This window comes from Emys orbicularis, chromosome 1 (genome assembly GCF_028017835.1).
Source record: "Emys orbicularis isolate rEmyOrb1 chromosome 1, rEmyOrb1.hap1, whole genome shotgun sequence".
Classification (NCBI taxonomy): domain Eukaryota; kingdom Metazoa; phylum Chordata; order Testudines; family Emydidae; genus Emys; species Emys orbicularis.
Window position 1 is genome coordinate 240,966,404 of NC_088683.1, and position 22,761 is coordinate 240,989,164.

General features: G+C 40.8%; 1 protein-coding gene across 1 annotated transcript in view; it reads left to right on the forward strand.

The window, feature by feature from the left end:
- The window catches only part of PRKX (protein kinase cAMP-dependent X-linked catalytic subunit), a 128,472-nt gene that overhangs the window by 83,155 nt on the left and 22,556 nt on the right, over positions 1 to 22,761 (forward strand). Inside the window, exons 4-6 of the mRNA XM_065408647.1 lie at positions 6,592 to 6,711; positions 13,081 to 13,176; positions 17,443 to 17,500. Of these exons, the coding sequence (XP_065264719.1) occupies positions 6,592 to 6,711; positions 13,081 to 13,176; positions 17,443 to 17,500 (274 nt within the window). The remainder of the gene's footprint in view (positions 1 to 6,591; positions 6,712 to 13,080; positions 13,177 to 17,442; positions 17,501 to 22,761) is intronic.

The following is a 22,761-nucleotide window of genomic DNA, read 5'->3' on the forward strand; positions in this document are numbered from 1 at the left end:
GGGAGATAGTACTGCCCACTTGTTGTTTACGATGTCACCAGAAAGTGAGAACAGGCATTCACATGGGACTTTTGTAGCCGGCATTGCAAGGTATTTATGTGCTAGATATGCTAAACATTTGTATGTCCCTTCATGCTTCGGCCACCATTCCAGAGGACATTTTTCCAAGCTGATGATGCTCGTTAAAAAAATGTGTTAATTAATTTTTTGACTGAACTCCTTGGGGGAGAATTGTATGTCTCCGGCTCTGTTTTACCCACATTCTGCCATATATTTCATGTTATAGTAGTCTCGGATGATGTCTCAGCACATGTTGTTCATTTTAAGAACACTTCTGCTGCAGATTTGACAAAACGCAAAGAAGGTACCAATGTGAGATTTCTAAAGCTAGCAACGGCATTTGACCCAAGTTTTAAGAATCTGAAGTGCCTTCCAAAATCTGAGCGGGATGAGGTGTGGAGCATGCTTTTAGAAGTCTTAAAAGAGTAACACACTGGTGCAGAAACTACAGAATCCGAACCACGAAAAAAGAAAATCAACCTTCTGCTGGTGGCATCTGACTCAGAGGATGAAAATGAATATGCCTCGATCTGCACTGCTTTGGATTGTTATTGAGCAGAACCCATCAGAAACATGGACGTATGTCCTCCGAAATGGTGGTTGATGCATGAAGGGACATACAAATGTTAGCACATCTGGCATGTAAATATCTTGCATTGCCGGCTACAACAGTGCCATGCGAAAACCAGTTCTCGCTTTTAGGTGACGTGAACAAGAACCGGGCAGCATTATCTCCTGCAAACGTAAACAAACTTATTTGTCTGAACGATTGGCTGAACAACAAATAGGACTGAATGGACTTGTAGGCTCTAAAGTTTTACATTATTTTATTTTTGAATGCAGTTACTTTTTGTACATAATTCTACGTTTGTAAGTTCAACTTTCATGATAGAGGTTGCACTACAGTACTTGTGTTCAGTGAATTGAAAAATACTATTTCTTTTGTTTTTTACAGTGCAAATATTTGTAATAAAAAAATAAATATAAAGTGAGCACTGTATACTTTGTATTCTGTGTTATAATTGAAATCAATATATTTAATATATTTGGAGTGTGGGAGGGGGCTCAGGACTGGGGCAGAGGGTTGCGGTGTGTGTGGGGGTGTTGAGGGCTCTGACTGGGTGTGCGGGCTCTGAGATGGGGCTGGGGATTAGGGAGTTGGGATGCAGGAGGGGGCTCAGGGCTGGGCCAGACGGTTGCAGTGCGAGGGCCGGAGCGGGAGGTGCTTTGGCTGCGGGTACAGGCTCTGGGGTGGGGCCGGGATGAGGGGTTTGGGGCACAGGTTGCCCTGGAACTGTGGCAGGGAGAGAGGATTCCCCCCAGCCCTCTCTCACCGCAGTAGCCCGGGGCTGGGGGACAGGCATCTCTTTCCCCCCCAGTCATGGCAGCTCTGGGGCTGGGGCCAGGGAGAGAGGCACCTCTCCCCTCTGCATGCCTGCGTGGCCCCTAATAGCCTGCTGCGTGGCCACGCAGCTTAGGGGAAACTTAGGCTGCAGTCCTATACAGACAATTTCCTTCAGTTTTCTGCTTTATTTTAATTCCTACCTTGTGAACCCAAGATATGAAAAATCTTGTAATGTTTTAAAATAATTTGTCTACTCTATTAAAGATTAATTGCCTCTTTCTGCTTCAGTTTTATTTTCAGAGAAAACAGAAGCATGCAGCCAATAAATATTCTGTAAGGCTGGTCACTTTTCCCAGAACTTTTTATGGGGGAGGGACTTGCCATTTATGAAATTGGTGAACTTTATTATTGATCTCAGCAGAGCAACTTGATTTTTTTCGAGAACATTAAAAAATTATTTACGTTCCTGAAATGTGGAATGTATTTTATAATTCTAGAAAAATAAAAAGGTAAAAGCACAAGTATATACAGAAGAATGCTGTGTGAGAAAAATAGATATGCTAATGATTCCAGCATGATGAAGAGTTAACACATTCGCCTTCAAATGTGTGTGGGCAATCAGTTAACATAAGTAGTTTGTGATAAAATTAGCAGTAAAAACAGGTGGCCTGTTGGGTAGTAGTAAAACCCGATGGTCGTGTTTGACCAGCTACTCTCTAATTATATTTCCCTATACTTGTAATTTTCCTTTTGCAAGTTGAGTAATTTTATCCATTACTAAACTGTTAAGTAGTTAAGGAAACAGCTCATTTTAATCTTATTGTTAACAGTAAGATACGTAATCTTTTGTGCACTGGAAGCAATGCTCTAATATTTCATAAGGACTTTTCTATCTGAAAAATCTGGCCACAAATAAGTTGTGAAGGTCAGAATCCAAGAAGATTCCAGCTCTCCTATGTGCACTGTTTTCTGTCGTAAAGTCCATAGTCAGAGGCTGGAATCTGGATCAGTTTGTAGCACTTGACTAATTAATGTGAATGAAAAATCAAACCCTAAAATGATATGGTTCTATTTTTTATTTGTTTTGAAATTTTCATTTTTTAAGACTGATTGCATACCTTGTAATGCATTATAGTCATCTATCAGGCTACTGCTAGATGGCACTAGTGTGTAAAGCAGTGCTGTGTCTGGGTATTTGTGTATGTGAGATTGTATTTTCTAATAATCAGACATTTTCTAAATTTTAAAAATAATACCCCAAGCTTCTTATGGTAAAAACTGAAGGAGTGTCTTCAGGCTAATGAACAGTTTCAAGAAATGCTGGGCATGTAGAGGAGTGTATTTGAAAATGTATTCTGACAGTTCTGTTGGAGCAAAACATATTTAACTTTTGTCACATTTAAAACATTAACAAACTTAAACTCCTACAGTAGGAGCCCTCTTTTAAAGGATTGCCTCAACAGCCTTTTTATTTCTAATAAACACCCAATTTAAAATCTCAGGCCTGACTCTTAAAATACTGTTTCCCCCCTCCCTGAGATATAGCCAATTTATGTGTGTGTGGGGGGGGGTTGTTGTTGTTTTTTTGTTGTTGTTTTTTTTTTTTATTTCAAATGCCGTTATAGTGGTGGGATACAAAGCTTTGAAATGATTTTTTTCATTCATTCTAGGAGTACTTTTGTCAAAATTTGACAAGGAGTAAGACTCTATATACCTCTTCTGTGATGGAGATGCCCCCCTTTCCCATTTCAACTCAAGAATATTCTTTAATGCTTTATCTTTTGACTACTTGATTTCAGGGAAGTGCAGGTCTTCAAAAATGAAAACAGGATTTTTATTTTCACACTTAAAAAGAATCTCAAGATAGTGAAGCCAATGAAACTCTGAAAGAGATGCACCACAGATGTTTCACAGAGAACAGTTCAGATTCTAGTTCATTACAACAATTAGTTATCTATTGTATATAGCATAGACAGCTGAATTACCACTTAACATTCCTTAATAACAGTGCTTAACTTTGGATAGTAAAGATAAATTTTGAATAGCTAGAAATGTATCCTGACAAAACAATAAATGAGCCCTGAGTCAAAGCAGATAGTTAAATGTGTGCGTATATGTAATATAGTATAATACAAGTGTTTGCTTGAATTACATTACAGAGAGTTTAAATTTTAGCGGACCTGTGTATCTGTGGAGAGAAGATATGCAACAATAAATATTTCTAAGCAAACTGAGCTTTAAAAAGTAATCAAACACAAGTTTGATGGATCCCTATTGATTTTTAGATTGGAACAAAGTTCAAAGCCGTATAGTCTAGTGCAGTCTAGTCTCCAATCTTTTTACGCACAAGATCACTTTTTGAACTTAAGATCAACCCAGGATCTACCCGGCCCCTTCCCCGAGGCTCACTCCATTCCCCCCTCTCTCGGTTGCTTGCTCTCCCCCACTCTCACTCACTTTCACTAGGCTGGGGCAAGGGGTTGGGGTGCGGAAGGAGGTGCAGGCTCTGCGCTAGGGCCGAGGGGTTCGGAGTGTGGGAGGGGGCTCTGGGCTGGGGCAGGGGGTTGGGGTGCAGGAGTGAGGGGTGCAAGCTCTGGGAGGGAGTTTAGGTACAGTGTGACCATATGACCCCTGCACCCAATCTCATAGAATCCACTGGACATTTCATGAGTTTTACTTTTTATTAGTGTCATTTGTGGTTTATAGATCCAAAATCCTTCCAGGATCGTTGCAAATCAGTGTAGCATTCTCAACTGTGGGGTGTGCATGGCTGAGCCTGGGGGAGAGGGTTGGGGTGCAGGAGTGAGGGGTGCAAGCCCTGGGAGGGAGTTTGGATGCGGGAGGGGGCTCCAGGCTTGTGCAGAGTGTTGGGGTGCAGGAGAGGATGAGAGCTGTAGGCTCTGAAAGGGAGTTTGGGTGCAGGAGCGGGCTCTGGGCTGATGCAGGGGATTGGGATGCGGGAGGGGGTGAGGGCTCTGGGAGGGAGTTTGCATGCAGGAGGGGGCTCTGGGCTGTGGCAGTGGGGTTGTGGTGTGGGACAGGATGCGGGGTATGGGTGGGAGTTCTGGCATGAGTCCTTCAGATGTGTTTAAAGGTAGGGTTACCATATTTAAACATTAAAAAAAGAGGACCCTCCACGGGGCTCTGGCCCTACCCCTTCCCCGCCCCAACTGCGACCCTTCCCCAAAGTCTCCGCCCCCTCCCCTGAGCGCCCCGCATTCCCCCTCTTCCCTCCCAGCCACGCAAAACAGCTGCCCGAGCACTACCGGCTTCACAGTTTGCCGGGCGCAGCCTCCAGACCCTGCGCACCCGGCCAGGCGCTTCCCCAACGCAGCCGGAGCCCGGGAGGAGAAGCGCCCGGCCGGGGGCGCAGGGTCTGGAGGTCTGGGGGCTGCCCGGCAAACCGTGAAACCTGTAGCGCTCGGGCAGCTCGGCTCTTCAGCTACACGAAGCTGAGGTGTCTGGGGGGAGCAGCAGCAGCCGCCGTCGCTGCGGGGGAATCTGCCTGCAGCTCGCAGCCTGCTGGAGCCGCTCTAAGGTAAGCAGGGGACTGGGGCAGGGCTGCCGGCAAAACAAAGCTGGGAGTATTTTCCCGGACATGTTCGGGTTTTTGGCAGTTCCTCCCAGACGGGGATTTGAGGACCAAAAAGCCGGACATGTCTGGGAAAATCTGGACGTATGGTAACCCTATTAAAGGGGAGGGCTGGGATTCTTCTGAAAGTTGTCATTTCCAGACACATGCAGGGAGCCTTAAATAGCCACAGGGGTAGGGTTGTAGTGCACTGATGACTAGCAGAGATCAGAGTACAAAGTTAAACACTGAATCAGCAGATTCAAGGTGGGTTTTCTCAATGGCAGGAGCTTACTGGAGGTTTTAGCAGCATTACATAAATGCCTCCTTGCATGATGCTGAAGTTACTACTATTACTATTCTTAGTATTACTAATAATATTCTTGACTGATCAAAAGTGCCCTCATCGTACAGGTGACTTAGACCCAGGACTACAATGCACTATAAGGAATGTAATTTTAAATTGTCTAAAAAGTTATTTATTCACTGCATATTTAAGCTAGTTTGGAGGACTTCAGCTTTTGAGAAGACAACAAAAGTTTCATTTCCATATGAGCTGCAAGCTTTGTGGGTTAAACTGGCAGGGTGGATGCAGTGTCCAGGATTAGATGAAAGCTGTGTACTTACTGATTTTTTATTTATTTATTTATTTTGCCTATTTCTCTGCCTTTTTTCTTACAAAATATAATGTTTATACTCAATGTTAAATTCTAATGATAAATATTGGAAATTTCGTAACATGAAAATAAGATGCAAACATAGGAATATGAATGGATAAATAGAATGAACAACAGGATTCTAAAAATCTTCAGCTGGGGTTTGGGTGCAGGCGGGGGTGCAAGGTGCAGGCTCCAGCTGGGAGGCGTTTACCACAGACGGCTCCCGATCAGCGGCGCAGAGGGCTCAGGCAGGCTGCCTGCCTGCCGTGGCCCCATGCCGCTCCCAGAAGCAGCTGGCTGCTGGCACATCTCTGCCTGCGGCCCCTGGGGAGAGCGGGGGGGAGCGGGTATCTCTGCGCTGCCTGTGCCTGCAAGCGTTGCCCCCACTGCTTACGTTGCCCGGGAACCAATCAATGGGAGCTACATGGGTGGGCCGCAGAGATGTCCCAGCAGCCAGCCACTTCCGGGAGCAGCATGGGGCCACAGCAGGCAGGGAGCCTGCCTGAGCCCCCTGCACCACCGGACTTCTAGCCCCAGAGATCACAATCGACTGGCCAAGGCTTCAGGATCGACCAGTCGATTGCAATCAATGGGTTGGTGACCACTGGTCTAGTGAATAGAGCACTGTACTGGGAATCAGGAAACCTGGTTTCTATTCCTATCTTTATCACTAACCTCCTATGTGACCCTGAGCAAGTCATTTCACTTCCCTATACCTCTGTTATAGGAGTTCAGAGTAGATAATTACAATGGCCCTTTCCTGACTTTGTATGAAATGATTAAAAACAGCAATATTCTTGACTTGCCACTTGTAATATACATTTAGAGCTTTGTGAACTTGACTGTTACAAACATTAGTGTGCCTATAGTATTAATTTTATTTATAGTTTCAATCCAGCCCTTTAAAACAGTAAGTGAAAGTTTAGATGTTGTTTTTGTTGGTTCGTTTCTCTTAGAACATGGACGCTGTGTGGCACACCAGAATACCTTGCGCCAGAAGTGATACAGAGTAAAGGTCATGGAAGAGCCGTGGACTGGTGGGCTCTAGGAATTTTGATATTTGAGATGCTGTCGGGGTAAGTGTTTCTCTGGTGATACTAAGTACATAACATTCACTGTATTTCAGTATTCCGAATAACAAGTTTGAAATATTTTGGGTATATGTTAAGTCTATTACTAATTAGATTATCTTGTCTTACTGTGAAGAAAAGAATTAAGAGCCTATGAGAGAGACTGCAAAGATGTACCCAATTAAGAATGCAAAATAATTTAGCCATACAACTCCCAGTAACCTGACTGGAGATTCTGAAGCAAAATACCAGTTTACAGTTGAAAATATTCTGCTCAAAATTCTGCAATTCTATATTCTCCCATCATGGAGTTCAGTTTGAACCTCCGTAAAGTATTTATTTAATAATCAATTATACTTTTCTCAAAGGTTGAGTGAACTGCAAACTAGCACTGTAACTTGTCTGTTTGGCAATTCTTTGAAGAGAAGTGAGCAAGCTTCATAAAGGGTAGCTCACCTGATTTACAGTTCAAGAATTAAGAAAATATATTTATATATTTAAACACATTTCTCTTTTTCCTTAAAAAAAACAAAAAAAAAGCGGTATGATCAAACTTCATTATTTTCTACCCTCTCACTCTAACTTATATTTCAGTTGGAGGCTTAGGTTTTTTTTACAGAAGTTTAGATTTTGTGCATGGACTGTTCTTGTGCAGAGAGAGGCTACTAGTTTGCTCTAAAGAGCCTGGTATAACTTTAAGGCTGAGACTTTAACAACTATATCAAAAACCTCTCCTATCTTATGGAAGTTGGAACATGGCAATTGGAAAACAGATTCTGCATTATTTCATTTTGTGCACTCTGTTATGGTGCTTTATTTCTTTGGATGAAAAGTTTATTACTAGTACAGTAAATTCCAAAAAGGTGCAGGAGAAGGAGGAGAGGGGTAAAAAAGCAAAAGCTATCTAGGGATTCTTTCTTGAGTTCATATGCTTATAAACTTTATTTCCAGCAATATTTTGGGATTCACTAGATGGCAGTGTTCTCAGAAGACAAACTTAAAATCTTTGCCACTAAAGAGAGATTTCTTGACATTACAAATACATTCATTTAAGTATTTGAGTTAAATATTAAGGAGAAAAATTGAAACTCGTATGTTGTAAGGTTTTTAATCCATGTAATTTTTAAAATGAAAAATAAAAAAGGAAAATTAATATAGTTCTTCCTGTTTCAGCTATTTGATTATACTGAAAATAAAAGCCCAATTGAGTATTTACTTGTATATTATATATAAAGACTTCAAAAATGTTTTTAAAAACTATACCTTTCTTTGCATGTGCACTGCATGTCTGCTGAAAGTGTACTGGAATAAAAAAAGAGGACTGATGGAATTTTATCACTAATACTGCCATACAGCAGTATAAAAGGGTATCTCTTTGGGCCGCACATGTGTCTTGTGCCTCTTTGTGCTCCTGTACAAGGGTATGAAGAGTAGAATGGCTATAACCCTCCCTCATTTCCCATTTACTGCCTGTGGCAGCAAGACAGAACCCACCGAGTATCTGACCCACCACTCTCTTCCGAGGCTTTAAACAGGTTGTTTTTCAACTTTTTAGGAGACAAAATCTTATCTTATACTTCCATTCCAAAGATGTCCTCCTCCAGCCCCCGCCCCCCCCATGAAAAAACATTGAAGAAAATCCAAACTAAGACATTGGTCTAGGACCCTCCTATACACAACCTGGTATAGTAGGGCAAGGCACGTCACACCAACTGCCGTGTCTTCATGGTGGAATCTAAAATGTCAGGATTCAAACCCTGCCTATCCTTCAAGAACAGACGTAGGTGATACCTCTTCTGCCTAATGTCAAATATTGGTTATTTAACAAGTTAGATGTGTCGATCTGTAGTCATGTCATCAGAATGTTGCCAAACGAAAATTTTCTTTTAATGAAGGGATATTGGCATGAATTATGGGTTGTTTTTATAGTGTAGCTCTACATGATTCTGGAGCTTACCTAAATAGACAGGGCAGTAAGTTATCTACCGTTCTTTTTTCCTACAGCTGTCAGCACTTGGATTTGTTATCCTTTTTTTTTATGGGGAGGAGGGGCAGATGCTTCTATTGTACCTTTTTAGTGACAAAATCCATATTTAATCCTCTGAGATTGATTTCAGTGCCATTCCATGGATCAGTCAACATAGAGAGTGGTTTACAACTGTCTTTCTACAGAAATTTTCAGCACCACAACACGCCTATGATTAAGGCTAATATTTTGTCATGGATATTTTTAGTAAGTCAGGGACAGCTTCTTTGAATTTTTCTTTATTGCCCGTGACCTGTCCATGACTTTTACTAAAAATATCCATGATGAAGTGGTGATTTAAAGTGGACTTGGAATTTTCATCTGAAATCAGTGCGATTTGTAGTCGTTTTAATATCTTCTGGGACTTAACTCCAGATTTGTGAAGCAGTTGTGCAGAAAGTTCTGACTCCTGCACATAGTGGAACACAGAAGCCATGGGAAGTCATAATGATGCAGGGTCAGTCAGGCAGTCCCCAGGAAATTTGACCTACCCCTTATGTGACTTTGAAGTTTAAGACTGAAACATTGAATTTGACATGGTATTCCATAGGGAGGCAGTGAGGAGAGCACTCCAGGGGATGTACTTTTGTCAGCCTTCGTTCCTAAGCAGACAGTACTACTGTGTTCTAAGTCAACTGTCGCTTTTTTTTTTTTTTTTTTTTTGATTGAAGATTGGCAGCTTCATTAATAGTTAGAGAATTATTACAGTGGTCAAGCCTGGAGATCACGAAGATGTGAATCACCATAACAAAGTCTGAACATGACAGAAGGGACACAGCCTGCTTGTCAGCTGTAGATGGAAAAGGGTGCCTACCATGTCTGTGGCTGTTGGGGTATCCAGAAGCAATGAGAACTCCAGGTGAACAGTGATCTGCAGTGGGTTCAAATTCTAGCCAGGCCTACACTGTGAAGGGACATGGTCAACATTAATTTAAAAAAAAAATCTGGATTTTTTTTAATCTATTATTGTGACAGGTCACAGGTAGATTACAGTAGTTGAAAAAGAATAGAGATGATTTTTTTTTTTCATTTTATACATTTGATAACTCATCAATTTCACTGATTTTTCTTATGTTTGTATGAGTCTTTAACACAGCAACAGGGGAGAGAAACTTAAAAATGAAGGGGGGAGATGTTTGTAAAATTACAAATTTGATGGACACTCAAGGGCAGGTGGGATTTCTGCATCTTTTTTTTAATGACTAATTTCAAGTTGGTGTGGTATCCTATTTAACTTTGCTGTCTGTGCTCCTTTAAACTTATTAGGGACATTCATCAGATAACTATAATGTTGACTTTTTTGTTTTGCAGTTCTTTTTTTAAAGGCTAACAAGCTTTTCAAGGAAAACATGCTAACCTTCTTAAAAGTTGCTGAATGTCCTATCATATGTTGCTTAGTCTTTCTTTTGTTTTCTTTTACTAGTTCCACTTGGGTGCTATCAGATTTTCCTTTCATGCAGAATATGGTTGCATGTAATAGTCCCCATGTGAATAGCCCTGAGATGTCAGTATTCTCAAGAATAGATGAAGAACTCCGCCTCTGGGAATATATTTGATATGTAGGAGTTGAATAAAAGTGGATATATATAGTCACAAACAAAATCCCTGCTCCACTGCTAGTCATAGGGATTATTCACGTCAGTAGGGGAAAGTCTGATTAGAGTAGTATCCTATAAAATGAACACAATATAGTGGAGTGCTTTCTAACCATAACTGAACATTTAGCATTTTATAAATAGGACCAGTCTTCCAAGATGCTGCCATCTTGGTTTTTCTCTGAGATTAATGTTAAAGGTCAAAGCTGTGTTAAGCAATTAAGTCTTTGGAAGAGAAAACAAATGTATACTCCAACAATAGTGTACTGCTTATAAAATGTGTCTGCAATTGTCAACAGTAGAGAATTATTGAAGCACAAACTTGCATTCCAATATCATTATCATTTTATTGAATGGAATCCAGATGTCAGCATTGCTTTCTGCTCCAGAAGCTCTCTAAGCAACTGATGGAGTACATATCTGTCCTAGGTAGCAGTTACAATTAGATTTGAATGGCATACTTTTGCAGAAAGAAATTGCATTTTTAATTTGTGGCAGTGTAATAACTTGTACTGATGGTTAGACTCATTCATTCCCTATCATATTTCTCAATGTCTCACCTGGGCTTTTCCATGGGAGAGAATCCAATCATTTAAAAAAAAATGTTTTTGAGAGAAATAAGATGGAAATAACTTCCATCAAAAAAATCTTCTTGCATAAAATTCATTTTTTGTAATGCATGCACCAAGTCAAAAATAGGATTATGAATCTTAGTCATAAATACAAAATTGAAAGTTTAGAGATTAGTATCATTTGGATGAATAAAAATATTACACAGATGCAACACAATTCTATAGGCTGTCCTAAATAAGAAACAGGGCATCCATTCAATCTCTCTGCTATATAAGGGGGAATAAACTGAGCACATCCAAAATTTGATACCCTCTCTTGCTACCTTGTTCTTTCTTGTAGTTGTCTGAGATAGGAATTTAGGCCCAGATTTTTAAAGATATTTAGGCACATTTTTAAAAGACAGTTTGGCACTTTGAAGCCTAAATCCCACTGACATCTGGGCACTGAAGTACTTAAATTACTTTTGAAAATGAGACTTAGGTTCCTAAATCAATGAGTATAGCTGAGCCTAAATACCTTTACAAATCTGGGCCTTAGACTTCAGAAAAACTTGTGATTGTATGTTCTGAAGTTTCCTGGACAACTAGCTCCACTATTTCATGGTGAGATCATCCAAACAAGGTGTATTGTTACTTTTCCTTTTATGGGGGGGGGGAAAAGTTCCACCCTCTTGTGTGTTCTTACCAAAAATATTTTAGTTATTTTCTTTGGTGAAGGTATGGCCGTTTTTTGTTGTTGTTGTTTTTCTTGGACACTCAAACAGCATCTAGGGAAACTCTGAACTTGGTTGTTGCCTGTGACTGTGGTTTGGTAACTACAGTGTATGAGGAATGTTAATCCAGTTACTGTACTTGTTACATGAAGTTACAATCTGGTATAAAATTGAAACAATTGTCCAGTTAGTATCTACCTGACATACAGTAATTATGGAACAAGAGACTAAATTAAAAAAACAAAAACACAAGGCTTCAGAAAAAAAGTCATGTAGGAGGAAAATGTTTATTGTTCTGGCACTAAGGTCTTGTCTAGACTACCAAGTGTTTGCAAAGTATTAGCACCTAATGTACACATTTAAAAAAAGGAGCTAAGCGTGTTAACACAGTAGGGACGAAACTAACTGTAACTTTTAAAGGTGTTAGAACCTAATGTAGATAGGATTTAACATGGTTTTATTCAGCACTTCTTTAAAACATTTTAGCTAATACATTAAAAACACCAGCCTTCTTCCTAGTCTACACAAGGCATTACACTACTAAAGACTCGATGTAAAGTAAAAAATAGTGGTGGTGTTTTTTCCCCCTACAGCCTTGACACCAGTGAAGATGAGGAGCTGCAACCCTTTTCAATTTTAGAAGCATAAGCATTGCTAACAGTGACACCACATTCCATGTATGGGTGGTGGCTGTAAGAGCAGTAGTTACACAGTAGCTTCTTTTGATAAAAAAGATTCCCCTGGGTAACTTTTAGGAAGGTGGATGTCCAGAATTCCAGGAAATGTATGGAGTCCAGAATTCAATTTATTAAACCTACTGAAGTGATGTATTTCCACAGTGATACATGTATACTTTCTGGTGAGCAAATAGGTCAGCCTATAGAAAGAGAAGCCCAAGAGAGGATACAAATTCTTAGTTGTTGCAAGAGGTGCAGCAAACAAACAAACAAACAAACAAAAAACAAAAAAAGAGAGAGAGGCAACTGGCTCCTTATTTTTATATTGTCTTTTAAAGGTAAGGAACTACAGTTTCTTAATTAATTCTGGAATTGGCAGCCGAGGTGAAGGGAAAGTCAGTAGTGTTCAGACTAGAAGGGAAGAACTGGTTTTGGTGAGTGCTCTCAAATTTCACCAATAGGGAAGAAGCCAAAGCCCAGACTTTCTAAGGGAAATCTTCCCTCACTATATGTGACTGACCTTTCTGTTGTAATATTAAAAATAGTTCTCAGTATTTAAATTTTCATATATTCTGAATATTTTCTGTACATTCTATGTTTTGCAGAATAGCGATCTTAATTGGGTTACAGAGGTGTGGTTAACCCTGACTTCAATACGCAATGCCTCAGTGCATATAGAATAACTATGTACCTAACAATCTGGTCAGCAGATAAATTACTTCAACATAATACCATTATACATTTTTGCAGATAACTAAAGAAAGCTGTGTTTTGGTTGTTTAATTCAAATAGGTTTCCTCCATTTTTTGATGACAACCCATTTGGTATATATCAGAAGATTCTTGCTGGCAAAATAGATTTCCCCAGACATTTGGATTTGTATGTGAAGTAAGTATACTGGCTTTCATCACTGAAATGTTTATTTTTAATTATCTCTTTAGCATAGTTTGAAAGGGTCTGCATAGGAGGATACCTTCTTGCAGTATTTTAAAACACTTTGTTGCAAAATATTTTGGACTAAAGTTAGTCCTGAAAACATATTTAATATAATTTAAATGTTTCTCTTTCCCATCTCCTGTGAATGCCTCTTCAAGCACAAGGCTTCTCACAAGACCATTATTAAAGCTGTATCAGCAGATTTCATGAGCATGCATCAGCTTATTATATGTGCTTATGCTGACTGATCCTAGTATCCCATACTTGTACATATTCTGAACAGTGGCTGCCCTCGAAATGCTGCTGCTGCTGCTACCAGTTTCCTGCAGATTCCTCTTCTCGTCCATTGTGTTTTAATACAATCCTTCTCAACAAAGAGTACACATCTCCGCATGTGCTGTCTGCAGTAATTTCTGGATACATGGCCAGAAGGTGAACAGTACAAAGTTGGTTTCTTTGTCATTGATAACTAGGCCATCGTGATGAAAAGCAATTAAACATAGGGTACTGTCAGCATCTGTTTGTATTTCTCAATCACACTGACTCGTAATCACTGACTTGTATCATCCGGTAAATTCTGATGCCATGAAAGACATTCTAGTCACCGCACTCACCAAGTGTATCCAAGTTCCATTGTAAGTTGAGAAAGATGGCCATTAATGAGCAGTTAGGCTACTTTAGGTATCATACCCTTTGAATACTCTCTTTTCCTGGTTCTCCTCCTACTTCTTTAGGTATTTTTGTAGTGTCTTTCTTGATGGGTAATCTTCCTCCTTCCTCCCCACCTTCAGGGGAGAGGGGGTCGCACATGGCTCTGTTCTTCACCCCTCAGTTCTTTCCTTTTACATCTTTTTGGATGAGCTCATCTAGTATTTCTTTATACTGTTGACTCACCAATCTATCACTTCACTCCTAACCTGTTTCCCACTATCCAATTCTGTATTTCATCCTACCTCTTTGACATCTCTTCCTTGACTTCTCACCATCAACTTAAACAGAACTCCCTATTTTTTTTTATTATGAACTCAACCCCTATTCTTTCATTTTTGACACATCCCTTCCTCTCCCTCCCCCCCCCCCCCCATCCAGGTTGTGCCCAAATAATTCTTTCTCCACAACATTTCCATAATGTCTAGCCATTAAAGACTCTTGACAAGGCTTTGATCTGTCACCTTTGATACTGCAGCCTCTTTTTATCTTTCCCACTTGATGCCCATACCATTCCCTATAATCCTTAGAGAAAACAGCTGCTTTTGTAGACTGTTGATCTGACTATGCCACACCACTTTCTCCTCTTCCACTGTTTCAAGTTCAAGTTTCTTGTTACTGCCAGTAAGGCCCTGCATAACTCTCTGCCTTTTTTACTTCTAACCTAGTCTTTTTTCACATCGCTCTTCACTCTGCCTCTGATGTCATCCTTGTTGCCAGTTTATCTGACTTCCCGCAACAGTCTGTGCTTTATTCCTTCCCATCCCCTACATGTGAAATGCCTCTCCTGAACTTTCATGCCCTGACCATTATCCTTTTCTAGTTCAAATCTGTATTCAAGAACCACTTCTGAGCCAAATTACAAGAATTTAGCCATCTAATAATCCCTTGGTTTGAAGGTATTTGTCTGTAGCTGTCCCCTGCCCACCCTGTTCCCCATTGAAAAACAGAACTACTAATAGGTGTGTCAGCCACCTCCCTGACCACTCTGTTTTGAAAAGTGTGTGGTGTGTGTGGTTTTGGTTTTTTGGGTAAACTCTTCAGGGCGAAGATGTCATCTCTTGTGTTTTGGAAATGCATAACAATGGGGGTGCCATTGCAGTCTAAATAATTATTATTGAGCAGGTCTGATCTAGGATGTCGGCACCTACTTGAATTCAACACTATATGTAATGAACTGTTAGAACACTTGACTTTTTAATCCTGTATATAAAGTAGGACATTAAGGAAGCACTACACTGTTTCTTGATGCAGATGTTAATTTGGATACTCCTTCTCTTTGAATCCAACGTACATTCACAGCTTCAGTGACAACTCAACATCATTGAGTCAGTTCCTGTCTCAGCTGTGTATTTTCTGCATTTCCAAGGCTTGTTTGAGGAGCAGTCAAAAGAAGAGCTCTACAACTTACTCTGCTAAGAGTCATCAATTAAATAACACAATGCTGATTTAAATGACACAGTAAGCGACTACACAAACTTGTTTCTAACCCAGTGGGATCTAGCAATAGATCTGGCCCTTCATTTCTAATTTGAATTACTTTTCACTCTTCTATTTGAAAGGGTGTCTATTTGTTTAGAACAATAATGGTTAGATTTCTCCTCCTCCCTCACCCATCCTTAAGTGTCTTCTGGGATGCCCTGGGAGGAGAAGAAATTCCTTCAGGAATGACTACAAATGACTGAATCACAGGACTGAATCTAAATCCAGCCATTTACTGGCTGAAATGTTTATGGGAGATTAGGAAATCTCCTTCCAATGTCACGTTCGTATTCCCGTATAGCTGGCAGCTGAGTGGGGTTTTTTTCCACTGAGTTTCAGAAATATTTGCTCTGCCATATATGACAGTTTTCAAGCTGTTTAGCAAATTTAATATTCAGTTCACCATTTTCAATATGCCCCAAACTAAGATTTCTAGGTTTCTCAAAGGAAAAAAACTATATTTATTTGCTGGGTTAGATAAATATGGATCTGATTTTTTTCACAATCTTTCTCTGAGGAACTCCTGTTTTGAAGTCCCTTCATACAAGGAAGATTGCAGTAGCACCTCTTTCTTCTTTAGGCTGCAAAACAGCGAAGATGGCTAAGCTGTATGTTTTGTCTTAGACATTGATTATTGTGGAATATACAAAACTGCTACTTTGCTTTCATTGAAGAGGATAAGTTGTAGATAATTAAGAATATAGCCATTGAGAGAACATGTAATTCACTGTAGAAATTCATTGCTGAATTTCTCTGTAATAACTGTGTATATCCAGGGTAATTTCACTGCCTTAGGGCTCCAGTGTAGACATGCCCTAAGTCAACCTATGTTAGGTCGACTTACAGCCACCGCAGTAATTACTACCCACCTTCTGTTGGTAGTGCACGTGCTCACCAGGAGCGCTTCCACTGTCTGAGGTGCTGAGCACTCCATGCCGCTCCCTGCTGGGAGCACAGCTCCCTTCCGCCCCACCCCCAGCTCTTGGTGCCCCGCTACTGGCTGGGAGTGGGGGGCAGCCTTCTGAGCTCCTCACCTCCCAAAGAGAGGAACCTCCGGGCAGCAGCCTGGCTGGGAGCAGTTACCTAGGGACAGCCGGACTTTAGATGCCTGGCTTTCTTGTCAATTTCACAGCTCCAGCACGGAGCCTTGAAATTAAGACAGCCAACAGAAGATGTAAGATGGCATCTCCCTAGCTACGCCAACATAAGCCATGCACCTCTCATGGAGGTGGAATAGTTATGTTGGTGTAGTAGGGCACTTATATTGGCAGGACAAAGTTGTAGTTAGGTCAACGTAAGATGATTTGTGTAGACCAGGCCTTAATGGAGTTATTCTGGATTTACACTGGAATAACAAAACAAAATGTGATCCTTGATTTTGTTGTTAACATAGTACTTACAAATGTATTTACATAATACTTTTGATTTTTCTAAGTGTTGTCTCAGCTTTTAAAAAGTTGAATTTAGCTTTATGCAAAGCTCATAAAACAACGTTAGTCTCAAAGTATACATTTCATTTTCTACAGAGGACTTCTGAATGCAAGCTAGTCCCCACTATATTTTAAACAGAGAAGTTGCTGTTCCACATTTTCTCTATTTTTAACTGAGGTAGAATTCAATATATTCTTGGCTAAAACCGAACGATTTAAAAATATATCTCTTTTTTAATTTGCTATAAGGTCTAGTCTAAAACCATGCTCTGAAGGAAGTTCAGTGTTGACTTGAGATTTGGAATGCCTAACAAAATGCAAAGGGGAAGGTTAGACATTTCAGGCAAGAAACTTGTATCCCAAATCTTTTCTTAAGAAACTACACTCTATAGAGAGATTCACCTCTGTTCCTCTGAGACAGGTTACCTGTTTTCATACCAGTCTTGAACCCTTTGAATGTAAGACGTTCTGAAATAGGGAAAACGTGAATTGTTAACACACACAGTGTTTATGCTGGTAAAATAAAAGTGCTTTCAGTGGTCTGTAGTATGCATATCCTAATGAAATAAAACAATGACAAATGTTTCCTCTGTTACAGGGACCTTATTAAGAAGCTTCTAGTGGTTGACAGGACAAGGCGATTGGGAAATATGAAGGTTAGTGTTAAATATGTTTTTAAATGTACACGTGAATTTTGAGATCCACTTGTGCTTCTGTTGTGTTACTTAGGACTGAACATCTGAATTAGCATATGAAAAATATTAAGTTACGTTTTTGTGTTCTGAATGTTGGATGAATGCTCTAATTGATTTTTGTCTTAAACTTTACAAGAGTACCTCTGTTACATTTAATTGCTGTTACTGGTGTTGAATATATAATTGCACCATACTTTCAGTTTAATGTAAGCAAAAGAGAAAATATTAGTGAGAAAGAAGGGGGGGAGGTGTATGTATGTGATGGGGTGATCTACTGCAATGGGCTGCTATCTAGCACTTTGTCCAGATGCACTCCTTTCCTCTGAAATTCTATTTCCTTGGCCAGTTTTAATGATTTCCCACCCCATCCCCCACCTCCCCCCCCCGCGGAACAACCTCATCTTGCAACTGTATGTGTAAGCGTGCAAATGACTGAGTGTTAAAATATTTTAAATATTTTCAAGCTGTTTTGTTTTAATGTTACTAAAATTTGGAAAATTACTACAACTATTACATGTTAAAAATATGTTTTCTTTGCAGGCGAAGGTACCAAATACTAAATTGGCTTCATTTGGAAAGTGGGTTTTTTTTGTTTTGTTTTTTCAGTTTAAATGGATTCTCCTGTAATGTTGTGGCACCCCCACAGCCAAAGGAAATGGTATCAGCATTCTTGTTACAGTGATAATTCACAAGCAGTAGATCCCAGATCCCCTACTTGTCACCATTCTGTTGTGGAATTAATGTAATACCATGTCCATAAGGAGGTAAATGTTCAGCTTTTCTGAAGAAGAGAGGTGTGTGTGTGTATGTTTATGTACACGTTGTACAGCATACCCTCTAAATATAGAACAAGGATAGAAAATAACATCAAGGTGTGATCCTAATAACTTCATATCCTGTTTCATGTTTAAGTGGAATAAAAATCAGATATTGAGATGTGAGCATCCTAGAAATTCCTGTAGATTTAAATGTGTACTGTCAGCTGCCCCCCTAGGTAACCAGCAACATTCAAGCATATAGATGTCCAATAAAATGTCCTTTGTTACCATTTTTCTACTATTCTAAATCTCATCATGGGTGTGGATCCCTCTTTTCAAAAGGAAAGATTCTTCTGCCCATTTTCTTCATATTGCCTCTATATAAATCCGTGGTATGCCCACATTTTGAATACTGCGTGCAGATGTGGCCGTCCCATCTCAAAAAACATATACTAGAATTGGAAAAGGTTCAGAAAAGGGCAATCAAAATATTAGGGGCATGGAACAGCTTCTATATGAGGAGAGATTAATAGGACTGGGACGTATCAACTTGGAAAAGAGATGACTAAGTGGGGATATAATAGAGGTCTCTAAAATTATGACTGGTGTGGAGAAAGTAAATAAAGTGTTATTTACTCTTTCTCATAACACAAGAACTAGGGGTCACCAAATGAAATTAATAGGCAGCAGGTTTAAAACAAACAAAATAAAGTATTTCTTCATACACGCACAGTCAACCTGTGGAACTCTTTGCCAGGGATATAGTGAAGGCCAAGACTACAACAGGGTTTTTTTTTTAAAGATTCATGGAGGATAGGTCCATCAATGGCTATTAGCCAGGATGGGCAGGGATGGTGTCCCTAGCCTCCGTTTGCCAGAAGCCGGGCATGGGCAACGAGGGATGAATCACTTGACAATTACCTGTTCTGTTCATTCCCTCTGAAGCACCTTGCATTGGCCACTATTGGAAGACAGGCTACTGGGCTAGATGTACCTCTAGTCTGACCCAGTATGGTCATTCTTATGTTTACCCTTATTCACCATGTGACATGTGTTCCCATTGATTTCAGTTTAAATATCAGTCAACATAAAGGTCAGATTCTGTCACATTACATTATATCAATTTTACAGAAAAGGGTAATATTAGTATCCACATTTTGCTTATCACTTGTATAGCACAGAGCAGACAATGTCCCAGAAAGAAATAATAAGGAATAAGTATACTGTTGTATACAAAAATCAGTCTCATTTAAAATGTTAGAGTAATTTCCCCTAACCATATGAACACATTCAGCCATATCTTCCATCTAGATTGTAATATAGAAGCTAGCAGCATATGGATCCCACCTAAATCTATTTTGTGGCTATATAGTCACAAAAAACTTTAGACTTGGCTTACAAATTAAGGTGTAATTGAGGGATTTAAACAATGGTGCAGCAGCTTTTTCTCTCCAATCATTGCCATGTCTGTGTGGTACTTGCTTATTCTGAAGCAGTATTAAGTTTATAGTTAAGCATTTTACTGGAAATGTAAGAGATTGCCATAGCAATCTAGCATTTTTGTGTTTGTTTTTAAGGCATTTATAAAATGTTAATGTGGGAGAGTAACTGAAGAGAAATAAAAGTGTAACATTGAAAATGATGGATGTGAAGAAACTGGGTTAGAAATTGGAAAATTAGACATTAAAATTGTTTGGAATTCTGATTACTAGTACTGTTTAACTTTGCATTATGTTTCTTAGGCATCAGTATAAAAGGCTTTTCTAGTATGTGCCAGTCTGCATGCTACTGTAGGTGCACATTGTCCTCGGGCACAAGATGGAATTATTTTAAGTAGCAGTATCTGGGGTCGCACTTGCACCCTGTGGGCCTATATGAGGGTGTGTAAAGGGCAGGGTGGTCTCAGTTCCCCTTACCTCACATGGCAGTGAGGCAGAACCTAGTGAATGTCTAATCTGCTGCCGTTTAGCTTTGGCTAAACCTTCTACAGGTCTTTTAAAAACCTTCAGAACTTCAATTATCTTGACTTACAATTGCAGTCATAGTCTCTGCCCATCTGGACTGAGTAGTGACCAATACCTCCCTCTCTGCACAGGGTACCTTAGAGTTGCAGACTCAAAGCCTGTGGGCTTGAATCTTTATCCATCCTGTGATGAGTAAATCCCTTTAAGATTAACACAACAGGTGTCTCTTCTACCTAGAAGTCGCATATACCAAGCAGAAATTCAGTGTGCCTATTGTTCTCTGCTTAGAAAAGTAAGTCATGATATATGAGGTGGAAGTTCTGTCTTTTGCAACAATTCATGAAGGTCTCATCAAATCTTGATGAGACAAGCTCTAGAGTTCTGCTACTGGACAAGCCAAAATCATCCATGCCCCATCTAGCAGAAAAAAAACACTGAAGTTCAGTACCAAGAAGATGGTGGTTGTATTAATACCTAACCCAGAGGCTCTTGGTACCAAAGCCAACCCCAACATCTTTGCTATCAAAGCCATACCAACACCTCTGGTGTCGAAGTCCAGCATTAAGAGAGGCCACTCTGAACGCAGTGCCAGAGATTCTGGGAGGAGCTAAGTGTCTTCCTATAAGGAAAAACTACCTAAAGTCTCTGTAGATAAATCCACCAGGCCCTTGACAATATTAAGGACTGAGAGAAGGATCAGCCTGCAGCAGAAAGGACCTTTCCAGCAGCTAGCCCAATTCTGGTGATGTGCCCCTTAACATTGACGCCTGTCATGGAAGATGAATCCAAGGGAGAACTGGGGCTGTCATCAATGCAGAACAACCTTCTGATTCCACAATAGACCCCCCCAGTACCAAGAGAGCCATATCCTTCTGCATATGAAGTCTGCTTCTTCAAACGATGGTCCCTATTGTATTCCACTGAGGGTTTACGCATGCGCACCGTGCGTCCAGAACCGGAGATCTTGAAAGTAATAGTGTCTGTTGGTCAGTGCAAGTGCCCTTGGCTCGCCTCATGGTTTCATACGAAGTGATAAAGGGCAGAGAAGACAGACTGCGGCACCAGTTCCTTCTCATCACTGCATGGTCTAGGTCGGAATTATTAGTGTCCTCTCGTGTGTGACGCACTTTTAAATATAGAGTTGTACTTAATTAGCTTAGAGTATTTTACTGATTTTACTGTTTATATAGTAGTTTTGTAGTTTACTAGTTTTAGGAATAGAATTGAGTTCCTTGGGGTGGGGGGTGTCTTCCATGTAAACACGCCCCCATACTCACATGCGGATATTGGACTGTGCCAAAATCCCAAGCTCTAAATCTGCACCTCCTTCCCGCGTTCCTTCTTGGTCAGCGACAAACATCAACACTGCCTCTACTGCTTGGGAGAAGCCCACATTTCATCCAGGTGCAGTATCTGCCAGTCCTTCCCCAGCTGTATCCAAGAAGGCCAAGCTCTCTGCCTCTGGAAGTATCTCATGGAAGTTGCCATGACACTTCATTTGGACCCAGGCCAGGCAACCCTCCCTCCAGCCCCTTACATCGGCTTGCAGCAGCCAGGAGTATGCCTCCAGCTACAGAGTCCAGCACGGGCAGTACTATCACTATGGACCCTGCACCAGGACCTAGTCGAGAGGCAAGGAAACATGCACATAAGTATGGCAGTACGTTTCTTCCAAGACTTAACAAAGGAGAGGCTTCTTCCACAAGTTCCAGTCATGGGGAGCCAGCATGCCCTAAAGCACACAAGCATGAAAAGAGACCACAGAAACCACGGATCTGTTGGTACTGGATACTGACCCACATGCACCGTCAACACTGGCATCTGTCTGAGCTTGAGAGCCATCTGTTTTGAGGAAGACCACTGCTGAGGAGAGGGTACCTTTGGCTCCAGAGAGGTCGAGAAAAAGGCCAGAGCCCCAGGAAGTGTTTACTCTGGGAGAGTTGAGGTGTCCACACCTTCTGAGACCCTCTACTTCCAGGAAAACGTTATCTCCTGCACAGGGTGTGCCACAGCTGAGGCACCCCTCGCCCCCTGCTCCAGCCGCAGACACGCTTCCAATGGTACCGCTGATGGAACTGAGCTCTGAATTTTTGCCTTCGGCTAAATCTGACAAGGGACAGGAGCCATCCATCCCTTCCCGCCACAATGAGTACCAACAAAGACCTTCTATATCATCCAGTATCCTCCACTCCTGCCACCAGGGAGTCACTGGTTTCCTCAACTGTGGGACCCACCACAACACCTTCTGGATCCATCATGCTGGCCCTATTGGGTATCCTTGCCCCAATATCCACCCTCAGAACCCATCCGTTCCATAAAAGAAATATCACCTATTTCAATGCCTCAGCACCTTCGAGTAGATGCTCGGAACCAATGGTGGAAGGAGATGAGGTCAGTCCAGTTCCAATGGTGCCACTGTAGCAGGAGAGATTCCAATTGTCCTCACCTGATAGCAGTGGCTTCAGCATCTCCCCCCATCTCCTGATGATTACCGCCAATT